This window comes from Mixophyes fleayi, chromosome 1, assembly GCF_038048845.1.
Source record: "Mixophyes fleayi isolate aMixFle1 chromosome 1, aMixFle1.hap1, whole genome shotgun sequence".
In the NCBI taxonomy this organism is placed as follows: domain Eukaryota; kingdom Metazoa; phylum Chordata; class Amphibia; order Anura; family Limnodynastidae; genus Mixophyes; species Mixophyes fleayi.
Window position 1 is genome coordinate 320,537,259 of NC_134402.1, and position 13,016 is coordinate 320,550,274.

General features: G+C 41.5%; 1 protein-coding gene across 3 annotated transcripts in view; it reads right to left on the bottom strand.

The window, feature by feature from the left end:
• Positions 1-763: 763 nt before the first annotated feature.
• The window catches only part of NF2 (NF2, moesin-ezrin-radixin like (MERLIN) tumor suppressor), a 62,021-nt gene continuing 49,768 nt past the window's right edge, over positions 764-13,016 (bottom strand). For 2 of the 3 annotated variants that reach the window (XM_075213370.1, XM_075213388.1), the window contains exon 16: positions 764-2,373. In XM_075213370.1, coding sequence (XP_075069471.1) covers positions 2,323-2,373 — 51 coding nt within the window. In that variant the 3' untranslated portion in view covers positions 764-2,322. Of the gene's footprint in view, positions 2,374-9,373; positions 9,421-13,016 lie in introns of all 3 variants that reach the window. The other variant, XM_075213379.1, reaches the window with a different exon arrangement.

Below are 13,016 nucleotides of genomic sequence, written 5' to 3' on the forward strand. Positions count from 1 at the left end.
ATGCATTGAGATCTAGGGAATTTGGAGGCCAAGTCAACACCTTGAACTCTGTCATGTTCCTCAAACCATTCCTGAACAATTTTTGCAGTGTGGCAAGGTACATTATCCAGCTGAAATGGGTCACCGCCATTAGGGAATACCGTTGCTATGAAGTGGTGTACTTGGTCTGCAACAATGGTTAGGGAGGTGGTACGTCTAAAAGTAACAGAAACATGAATGTCAGGACCCAAGGTTTCCCAGCAGAACATTGCAAAGAGCATCACACTGCCTCTGCCGGCTTGCCTTCTTCCCATAGTGCATCCTGGTGCCATCTTTTCCTCAGGTAAATGACACTCACACAACCAGCTGTCCACATGATTTAAAAGAAAAACGCGATTCATCAGACCAGGTCACCTTCTTCCATTGCTCCAGTTCTGGCACTCACATTCCCACTGTAGGTGCTTTCGTCAGTGGGCAGGATTCAGAATGTGCACGGTGATCGGCCTATGCTAAGCACCAAACTGCGATGCGCTGTATGTTTCGACACCATTCTATTATAGCCAGCAGTAACTTTTTCAGCTGTGGGATTGGACCAGACGGGCAAACCTTTGCTCCCCATGCGCATCACTGAGCCTTGGGCGCCCATGACCATGTCAGCGGTTCTCTTTACTTGGACCACTTTTAGTAGGTACTAACCACTGCATACAACGAAAAGTGCCATTGTAACAAGATAATCAATGTTATTCACTTCAATATATGTCAATTAAAACAAAATCACACAAGGGTTTTTCAATTTTTTTAATTTAAAATCAACACTTCTTTGTGTTAACAAAACAATACTGAAACACTCCCCACACTAGTCCTGGACCTTAGACTGGCAGGAAGGCAGAGGGTACATATAAAATATACATATAAAAATACTGCAGTTTCATTTTTAAAAACCATCAGCACAAACAGAATTAGGTCAGTACAATTTCATGGCAGCATCCTCTCTTCAAACAGCCTCCTCCTTTCTCTTCAGTCCCCTGCCTCACTTGCAATGTCACAGATTTAGAAAACGTTAAACATGCCAAGTGTGTAAGGCTGGTGAAGAAGCTTTAAAAAAAAAAATATATATATAGGACTTTGCAGACAAAGAGTCACTTGTCAGTCATGTGTAGGAGCCAAAAGTAACAGGTACTAATGGTCAGTTTTGGCCTTTTAAAAATTGTGCACTGGTTAAAAGAACTATAAATAAATGCAAAACGGTGTATAGATGTAGAAAAAGCTCTATTAGTGTAAATACAAGTTGTTTGCATACAAAACAGTATTTTGTAATAATCACAACTAGAAAATATTTTAGTGTCCAGAAACAAATAAAAATGCGTCAATATGAAGGTCTTTTTGCAAACCTGTTGTGTTAACAAATAATGAAACAAATTATTACTCATATTTGAAAGAATCACGTTGTACAAATTTGTCCCTAATTTGGTGTTAAAAATCAAGATAATTATTTTTTAACCGCAATGAATAAAATTAAATGGGTTGCAGTTGAAAAAGAACCCCCGAACTAATAAAATGTTTTATCAGTTGCAGAATATGCTCCAGAAGTATGTAAACAATAAGAACTTACTCCAACATGTCCCTATGCATGGACAAGTACAGGCAATTCCTCAAATGCAATTGATTGAGGCACATTATTGCCCAACAAGAAATTGCTTGAAATGGACCAGGTCTTTCAGCATATCTGAAACCTGCTGTCATCCTTTACCACCATACATAACATTCCCTCTTCCCATAACCAGCTGTATCTCTCCCTTTCCTCCCCCCCCCCCCTCTCTCTAACCATGCTGTTAGCCTTATCCACAGTGCAAGTACTATCCATATGCAGAATGGTGCAGCAGAAAAGAACAGCAGATAAAAATGGTGACAGTAAGGAGGGATAATCAGCAGCAAGAGGTGCACATGCATGCATCGGGCAGAGGGGGCGATATCTAACAAGTAATGAGAAGTAACTCTCTCATGGCAATTGTGTCATGGGGAATTATCTGCATATGCAACTTCAAATGTGTAAGTTCTGTCAAAGAAGCTTGTTCATCAAACACTTTTCCTTTGAACCTCCATACTAGTCCTGTAAAAATGCTGTATTTTATAAGAATAAAGTCATAGCAAACACAATAGATCGGTCACCTTTCACTGCTAACTGTGCATATGTGGCAAGGGAGACATAGCAGACTTGAATTGTTATAAGAAAACAATAAAAAGGCAGTTATTCATGGATCTCCTTTGTTACAGTTGTGTTCATGTCTCCGTACTGCATTGTGACCCTTGCTGAGATCTCTGGAGAACTGGACAGGTAATGGATCACAATTCTTCGAAGAAGGCTACTCTGCACTGTGTGCTCTGCAACGTGAGCTGGAAAGAAACAGAGAACATTAAGAGTATATTATATCACAATACCAACACTGAGTGAGTACAGACTAAACACATTTATGACATACAGGACGTTGAGTTGCTGTCTTTAACACCAGCTTGTACAGTGCGTTTGTAGATTGTTAGCCCTAATAGTTCTGTTACAGCACGTTTAAACTAAAGTAAATTGCTAACAATGACCTTCCTCTCAGTAATGTATTATCTCTTGCCACTGAAGAGATGGATGTAAGAAGTGTTAATGCAATTACTACCTCTGTCTGCTTGTAGTGGTGTTACTGAAGCAGATACAAGCCTGTGCTAGACATAACTATGCAGGTCTTTACTAGCCTCATGTCCGTGGACTGCTGCATGCTGATGCCAGCCTTATTCATGGTTTGAAGAAAGTCTGAGTTAGGACTAGTAACACTGAGCTGGATCTTTCTCAAACATATGTATCTGTGTTCCATGTATTACTTCTCTACTAATATATCACTGCTGCCCATGGCTATTGTACTGTATATGCAGGGAAGCCCACACTATTATTTCTCTGTAGACCACAATGTTATGTAATAATGGTAAGATAGACTCCATCAACTTTTTACTAGCTGTAACTGCAGTCTTGGCCACTGAAGGTTAGTCTTCCACTGACTACTGAAAGTTACATAAAATAAGGTCCATTTCTTTGTATATCTAGCTTGCAAGCGCTCACAAACAGTTCCCAATAAACATCATGTCCGTCTGTATAGACTTGTTTCCTGCCAAGTGCTTCTCTGTAGTAAAGCACTGCGGAACAGGTTAGTGTTAAATGAAACAATTCTACTTGGTATTATAGAGTGGCTGCCTATGATGTCATTGGGAACAACTGAAAATGTGTTTGTTTATATGACCATGTATTGAATTATTGGCTCAGCTAACACAGGTACCAGATCAGGAAACCCACAACTCATCTGCTTTTATAATGAGAGGCACAAACAATGTTCTACAGACAGACAGACAGAAAGCAGGGGGTACAGAATAGTTATTTTTTTAAAACGAAAACGAGAAAGTGGCATTTTAGTTTTGCACAAGCAGTCAATACACCTAGAATGCACATGCACTAAACACGGAAGAAATTAATTTGCACAATGTTATTTCCATAGTATTGATTACAGGCTATTATTCTTCTTCTCTATGATCCACCCCTTGTTCCCCCAAAGGAAAACAAATTCAGTTTGTGCAACGCATCAAACATGCTCACAAGGTGCGAGAATCTCCCCCCCTCTCAACTACATATTACCTACACACAGCAGAACACAACTGCTTCTAGCTAACAATTACATAAAAAAAACTGGTTAGAATCAACTTTTGCACACATCAAACTGTTGTCTATAGATGGAATGGATGGCAGCAGCTTTATAGTTCAGATCGCCAAACAAAATGAACAGTTGTATACAACAAAAAATAAGGGAGGGTCATTTTCAGTTAAATTATTTTTATGGTTTAGCGTAAATTTTGTGTAGGTAACAAATGCAGATCTATATCTTTTCTGTTCTTTATCTGCTAGTGGTCAATGATCCCTGCTTCACATCTCACTATACATAGGTATGACAAAAACATTACATACAGCAAAAACATTAAAGGCAGTGTACAGTGTGTCTCATGCATTTTCTACCACCCTGTATGGATCAATGTTGTAGGGTTACTGAATAGAATATGCATCTGTGTTCTGTTGCGGTTGGCCCCATGCTAAAAATAGTCAATGGACAATGCTTACAACAGATTTAGGGTTATAAAATTCAGAGTGAGAATTGGCAATGCATTCCTCTATAGGGATTTATGATCTCTATTATTAATGCTCCTCATCTGCAATACAACAACACGGGCTCAATTACAAAATCAGAAAGTCAATTTTTTTCCCCGCTACAGGTAAATTGATCCTCCCTATGCACCTGCATTTTATGATGGAATAAAAAAAGGGGAGGGGGGGAAATAAAAAATCCCCCATGCCACAATCTCTTTATTGCAGCTAGAGAATGGTTTTGGCCGACGCTGTGAGAAAAACAGCTTGGGGTTCCAGCTAGGTGATAGTGCAGCGTAAAGCGTGTGGTGGCTACAATTTGAACAGATGTAAAAAATAGGTACAACTGCTCTGTAATGCAAAATGTATAATCTAATTTTTTAAAATGGATATATCTTCGGTAACACCATTCACCGCATATTGAACACAGAGCACTCCACTGAGCACATATGAAATCACCAGATTCTGAAGGTTGCTTGACTAAAAATGATTAATGCAGCTTGACCAAGCTATAGACTTACAAGGAGAGCATAGCCACAGAAATTGACAGCTGGCAGCCCTGCTGCATACACTGTTTATTTACCAATGCCTTCCCTGACCTCAATTAATCTTCGCACACGCCAGATCAAATTAACGGAGACTCCCCTATGACCTTCATTGCACAGGTACCAGAAACAAGACTTTATTTGGTCATTCTATATTGTGCATGCTACATACATAGCAAGCTGCCAGCTACTGCTTATTTATGAAATGGACTGGAAAAAAAGGTTATTTTGAATCTACTATTAAACCAGGAAATGTTAAATTATGATGACAGGTTTACTTATGCCTTTCTAATTAACTCAATTTACAGTAGCAAAATTCTAAAAATAAATCTAAAATTATATGCTCTGCCCAATGCTCCCATAATTTCAAATGGCCAAGGAGGGACACAAAATTTGTATAAACAGACAGACTTTTAGCCACTAAGATGCACCTCAGCACAAAACATACAGGGCCATTTACACACACACCAGTAAATATGGGGAATATAGACATGTTAATGTCACATGAATATAACACCCTTAGTTCTAAGGAAAAAATCCTCACAAATACAAAACTGACAAGGCCTCAATCCCCCTCATTACCTGACGCTAGCAGATGCTGCAATCTAGGTGCTGGTGGACTAAGTTCATCCAAAGCTCACAATAGAGTATTATGGAAGCTTTTCCATAGAGCTCTATTGTAGATATAGGAATGGCTTGCCACTGCATTTGGTTTCCCTGTGGTAATGATATTCAGCTCTTTATGGCTGAAAAAGTTAATATGCTATACGTAAGAGGAAGCTGAGATGGTAATGGGCCATTCAAAATCTAAAAGTGGACAACTGCCTTAATCAGCAAAAATGGGTACAACTGCCTAACACCAAAATTTTGGCACAGTGCAGTGATCTCAGCTGCCTGTATACAACATTGTCACTAGGACGCTATATAATAGATTGCATGGCAGCGATTGTTTGGCTGGCATTTGATAAAATATCTAAGTTTTCCAACAGTATTTTGCAAATCAAGGGAATATCACCAGCAGCAATGATATCTCTTTAACCTACTGTAAGGCAGCCCAGTGGTTTTTTTTTTTAATAAGTACAGGTGGCCAGGGGAACCAAGCAGTGGGTAAGTACTATTCTTACACAAGTACTTCCACACACTACAGTAGCAGAATCTTACATTTAGGTGGAGAAACCCTTTACATTCACAGCTTTGCAACATATTTCTATGGAAGACACATCAATTGCAAAAGGAAAACCTGTAGTAAAATTGTACATGCTTTATATAAGAGAGTCTGTCTGTCTCTGTGTGTGTGTGTATGTTGGGGAATTTAGACTGTAAGCTCCAATGGGGCAGGGACTGATGTGAGCGAGTTCTCTCTACAGTGCTGCGGAATCAGTGGCGCTATATAAATAAATGGTGATGATGATATACCATTTCTTTTGAATTAATGCATCAGAATTGTTCCCAATACAGCAGTTTTTCATTAAGGTGTATAAACATAAATCCTAAACCACACAAATTGTAACCGTTTATCCAGACCATGTAAGAAAATGTAATCATAATATATAAAAGTACATATTCTCCATATAGGGCCTGGTTAGTGTTAGGAGTAAATGCAGTTACAAGGTGCAATTTTACACAAGGGCTTCAGCTGGGTTTCCTCCTAAACCTAAATTAGGCCCATAGTCTTACTGCTAGGAGGCAGCTAAACTGAACTTAAACTAGATCTTTCAATCAAAACCTTTTGCAGGCTTTGCCTTCCGTATAGTAGATAAAATCTTCTCACTCATTTAGCATTGGAATGTATAAAGGGCCATAAGAGGGTCACTACATACACACAACTAGCTGTAATCCAGTATAATCAGCATGTAATGTTGCATAATATCGCTATTGTGGGAACTGATCACACTTCATACATCCAAATCTCCAGCACGTGGCTTATTACACTAGGACTTCTCAGACACTAAAACATGCTCTCCTCATTTAGTTTATTGAGCATAACAGGATGTAACATTTGCATCACATCAAAGGGATTCCCTCAATCTATGTAACTAAAACAAGGCGAGTGTTTAACCAATTCTATCACACATTGGCTGTACTGCAGATGTATTATAAAAAGAGGCGAAAATAAATATTTAAGTGCCCAAAACACAGACATGATGCATATTTCAGACAGTTCTCAGCTCAGCGGCTGAGGCGCATGTAACAGAAATGTGTTAAGGATTCTGAGTGGTTATTACAGGCAGCTGGAGCACATACTAGAATCTTAGAGTTTCCACTCTGGTGCACATCGCAATGTGAGCAGGGAATGCAGGAGAAGGGAGGGGGATTCCCTAGGGGCGCCTCCAGCTGCCCCCATTCTCTCTGTCGGCCAGCTTTTGCTCTCGCATCCAATTAGGAGTGATATGGGGCGGCTGGCTTCCCCTGGAATATGGAACACCTCGTGTGTGAGAAAAGGAGGGCGGCGTGATGAGACAGAGCTGTGGCAGAGAGGAAAGCCCTGTGAAGAAGGGGAGGGCAGCTCACCGATTTATAATGCAGCTCCAGTGCAATGTATAATCCACTGAACACTACATTTGCTGTATACATGTCTATAGGGTCACTATTTTGTCTAATAAATAATGCACAAAACGAAGACAGCTATAAAAAATAAATACAAAAAAGAAATAAAGAGAATTATTTTCCAGAAAGCATGCGACAGCCCGGAGAGGGAGAAAAGCTGCACGGTGGATTAGAAGGAAGGAGAGAAGTGATGGGGTGTGGAAACTTACATGTAACAGAGAATGACATTAAAACAATAGTAAATGTGAGTAAAGAGATTGAGAACACACTCTGCGTGCACCACAGCAAGCACTAAACAGTCGGGAGAGTAGCATACAACAAGCACCCATGGGAACAGGATAAGCATGGTTAGAAAGTCGGAAACATGGTAGGACAGAAATACACAGAATAGTTATCTTGGTAACAGTTATAAATGCAGCAGCATCTATGTACGAATATAGCAGCATCTCTAGAAACAAGTATATCAGCATGCATTACTATGACAAGAGATTCAAAAACCAACATTAATAAGGATATTTACACCTCAATGATATTTTATTATATTATGGATACTGCGGGTATCTGTGATGACACTGCAGGGGTTGGGCTTCAAGAAAAGAGCAGCTGCTGCTTCTGCAGTGCAGACACTGCAGAACACGTTAAGAAAATTGTACATGCAAGGAGCAGAACTGGCACCGCAGGGACAGGATTTGTGAAAATGGCAGATGCAGAAAGCAGAGAATAGGGTAGGTGCTGACATTATAGATAAAAGTTTTAGGAAAAGGGCAGAGAAGCGCAGAAAATAACACAGCAAGGGGATGGTATAGAGAAAACATCACATGACAAGAGCAGAGCTAAAATGCAGAAGATTATCTTCAAGTAAAGCCAAGATGTATGCGGCAGTACCGACAGTGAAATGGGCTTTGGGAGAACTCTGGATGAATGGAGCAGCACTGACATGGCAGGGGATGCAAACAGGTGCAGAGAAGCACAGTCAGATGGCTTTTCCACTGAGGACCAACGGCACCATACGTTTTCATACAGTAACTTTTCAACTGTACCTCAGCTGTCATGAGAGCCAAGAATATTAACTGTGCATTAAAAACTCTTGACAGTAAATTGCAGCTGGTCACACCAATTCTAGTTCTCATTGCTCTCTAAGTACATTTGCTGAACTTCAGACTTTGCAGAGGAAAGGGTAGATAGAGCGAGCATTGCTGACACTGCGGGAGTCTGGCTCAGAGACAGAGAGCAAGCAATGTGCAGAAGATGGGCTTAGAGGGAATGATGAGATGAAAACTCTGCTCTAGAGACCCTGTATGGGAAAGGCTTTAAAAAGTTTAAATAGAAAAAAGGGACGATTTATACAATTGTAGTTGTTAGAAAATGTATCAACACTGCACAATGGGGACATTTATCAAATTCAGCCACTGCACAAACAAAAATAGGCGAGATTGGCCACATACCGACGCACACTGAAAAAGTCCCTCTCTCACCTCGTGACTGAAACAACATTTCTTAGGTTCTGTCCATTAAACTACTAATAACAAACAGCAGGGAACCTACGGTGTATAAGTGTGGATCCTGTTCTTATACTCTCATGGTCAGTTGCCCTTGATGGGGTGGTGACCTAGGGAATAATGATCACTGTGTCCTTCTATGAGGACCCTTAGGCTGATCAAGCCAGTGAAATGCAGTCAACATATAGCTGGATCCGCCATGATCTGCTAATCCCCTCTTACAATTGCTTATCTCTGTGACATTTATAGAAAGAGAACATTTTTATAGAAGTAGCACAGTAATAAGTTAAAAAATTTTTGACAGGATATATATGTCAACTATAGACCTATGTTATAAGCATGTTATTCATGTTGAAATATGTAACATTTATTTTCCCTGGAGTGGTTTGCCTCTCCCCCCCCCCCCCTTTATTAATGTGTCTTAGAGTGGTTTGAAAGAATTGATGCTGAAAAGCAGGACCACCATATTGCACATAAACCAATAGAATCCCAACAGTTGTACTGAAATGTCATTTATATTAGCACACTCATCATGCGGGGGTGGGGGGAGGTAGCCCTCACATACACACACAGGTTAGTTACATTAAAGTTATGAACAGTGAGCACGCACACACACACATACACATACACAATACCTGGCACACACTATGGATCACGCTCAGATGCAGACAGCTCTCCTCCCCTGACAGGAAAAAAGAAAAATGCCAGAGCATGTGAAGATGATATGAGAGTGGGTCAGAACAAAATTTGGATTTTTTACTCACCATTAAATCCATTTCTCTTAGTCAATTGGGGGACACGAAGACAATGGGTTATAGTAGGTTGAATTGGAGCTAGGGCATTTTAAATGTTAAACTGTTGAAAGATAGCTCCACTACTATGCCCCTCACATAGGAGCAGTCTTCAATTTTACAATTGCCTAACCAGGCATAACAGAAGAATACCTAGAACATAAAGAACCAAGTGCCAGAGCAAGGGGATGGTGCACACAATGTCCCCCAATGGACTCAGGGAAATGGATTTTACAGTGAGTAAAAAAAATCCTCTTTTCCCTTTCCTGCAATTGGGGGACACTGACAATGGGGACATTCCAAAGCTGCTTCTAAGGGAGAGATTCCTCTGAAACAACCATGCTTAAAACCAAACATCCAAACTCTGCATCCTGGGTTACAACACCTTGCAAGCGACAAAACCTGGAAAGGACATGGAGAGACGAGAGTGTAGCGGTACAACTGTTCAGCTGAAGCAACCAGATGAGCCTACCAGGAAGCACCAACGACCCTGGGTAAACGACAAGTCATTCCAACCAGTACAGGTCTAGCCCCTCAAACCAAACAAATATTGAAAGCTATCAAACAACAACAGAGGGCTGATATGCCGGCCACCCACGCTTATACACACAATACCTATAAAAAGGGTATGTGGTCTGACAACTGAAGTTGTGTTGTCCACAGAGCAGCGGAGAGCCCGGACTTCAATTACAAGGTGTAAAGAACAGCATAAAACGGTGACCAAAGACAAAATGCCGGAAGAACAAACTCCCCATCCAAGGGGAAGCTGAGAGACGCTCTACGGGTGCGAAGCACTGCTCTGCCAGAACGAAAAACCATATAAAGGTGAACTCGCCCGGGTGTGAAAACGGTGACCTCCACATGAATAGACGCATTCCATACACGGTAGAATGCAGGAGAGGAGTGGTTAACCACACCTAAATCACTGTCTACACAAACTGGAAGTAAGAAACCCCTGCACAGCACGGAGACAACAAAAAGTGCAGATGCAAAGCCAAAAGATGCAGCTCTGGCAGATTCCAGCGTAGAACAAGCTGAGCAACCATTCCTACGTGAAGGGATTACACTCCCTGAAGGATTCCAATTATGCCAAATCTACCTCCACTCCGTCTCCCAGTACTCCAGCCCTGGGATGAAGTTGGCCGATATCACCTGAACCAGGCGAACCGCCCAGGACATTACACACGCCGTCTGTAGATTAGATTGGCACATCTCAACCTGCACAGGAGAGACTAATGTGAGGCCGTGGACAATGTAACAAGCTACTATAAATCTGTCCACCTATTTTAAGTTTATCTCCCCCTTCAATGCAACATGCTTTTGCCAAGGTGTAAATTTACACCTTTCCTTAATGACTCGGGCCCACTGTGTGGGAACCCATTCAGCCACAGGGCTGGGATCAAGGAACACTGGGGAAGATTGAGAATCCAGCCATGTCTCACCAGAATCATCTTACCAGAATCAGGATATTCAGCCAAATTCGCTGTCCAAAGGCAGATGTCGACGAAGGCTGAAAAGACTAGTCGTCAAAAAGAGTAGGATAGTTCCATCCTGAGAAAACAAGAGACTTGCCATGATGGCAATAATACTGTTGAAAGCCCATGAGCTGGAAGCTAGGTCCAAAATGATAAAACCTGAAACTGCAAATCGGAGTAGACATTGAAGCCCCTGCACTATGGGAACACGAAGGTAGACATGGCCTCTGTCCAGGCATGCAGGGAACTCTCCCTTCTTGCCAGGCCCGCGAGCACTGATCGCAACAACTCCATCTTGTCGAAGCTTCTCTCGTCTATCCAGAGGAACGGAATGACCGAAACCTCGACTGTCACTGTGTAGCATTGCTGACGGGCAGAAAAGAGCTCTCGTCCCCAGTAGCTACAATAAAGATCTTTTTCAGTTCCTACTGCTGCCCAGAAACGAAACCCCAAAGAACGCCTGCCCGCTGTTATAAATGCGGAGAGCCATGGGTGACAGAAACCACATCCAAAGATGCCTGAGGTTTAGCATCCTAAAAACATTTCGAAAGTGGCAACATCAGCTCTAGACCTAAACTTGTGGAGATCAGACAATAATAGTGCCCCCCTATCTGAAGAGCTATGAAGAAACCGTTCAATGACTTGATTGGTCTGAGCAAAAATGTCTGTTGTTGTATGTGCAGATCAAAGGGAGAAAATTATACTCTATACAGATACAGACCTGTAACGAGGAATAGCAGTGGTTCTAGAGAGGAGGGCAATGTGAGGCTCGACCCCAGGATTAACAGACTCGGACGATGTTAATTATGGGAATTGGAAAGGTGTGTCAGATTGAGAAGACTGTGTAAAATAGTACATCTGTTTCTTCTGTCTTGTAAAAAGAGGAAATTAGAAGAGTCTGTAACCTCAGGTGCAGTCAAGTCTAAAGTCTGGCAAACCTCCAGGACTGTGTATACTAGAGGCATCCACTAAACTATAATTGTCCAGACTTGTGAACTAACTCCCCATTCTCCTCGGAAGAGGGAGTCAGAAACAAAGGCCTGTGTTGGTTCAGAATACTAGCCTGTTTACCTCTGATAGGAGCCAAGTAGATGTTCCAATGAGGAACCAGCCCTAGGCAGACCCTTAGCGACTCCACTAGTGGGGCTTCCCAGGCAGAGTTGTCAGCAATAGCTGTGAAGCACGCAGGTGTTTTATTGTTTGAGAAGGAAAAAGTTACACCTACTTCTCTGGTCTGAGATATTACCCGGGTGAGTTCAGCTATGGATGTCGTCAGTGACTTAGCCCAACCAATTCATTCATGGTAGTAGATGCAACACACCGTCTCACACCCCGTACAAAGAGAATCTGGGTCAGACTGTCCAAAAGATAATTGAGAATTACATATGGCACCAGTACAGCACTGCACAGACTTTCCAGCAGACCCTTTAGTCTTGGACGTCCTTTTTCATTCATGCTGCAGGTATCCTACACTTAGTGGTGAAACACACACACACACACACACACACACACACACACACACACACACTACTCAAGCTATAAGCAAGGATGGACAGTATGAGGCAGCGAACAAGTATAGCGTTACAGCCCATCTTGTGAGTAAATGATACAAGATGAGGTAGTGGTATCACCGCAGAAGCTGTACTCTCCAATAAAGGAGATCTGCTGCAGTGGCGCTTGCCTGTCTGTCCACAAAATAATGTAGATAAATTTAAAGCATAGAGAAGGAATAGCATACATCATACCTCTGCTTCCTTACATTTATAACAATTGTAAATATTAAGGAGCTATATCAGCATCTGTGAATAGAAAACAATATATAACGTCAACTATGAGTTACTGACAATGCAGTAAGCATTGTATGCAGAGACGCAATCCCCAACAGAGAACTGCACCATTCAAACTACAATCTTGCACAGACTTTCCAGTGGACCCTTTATTCTTGGAAGTTGTCTATACCATGCATAGAACTTTCCTCACTACTCTGTTGCTATAGCTGCACAAGCTGTGCT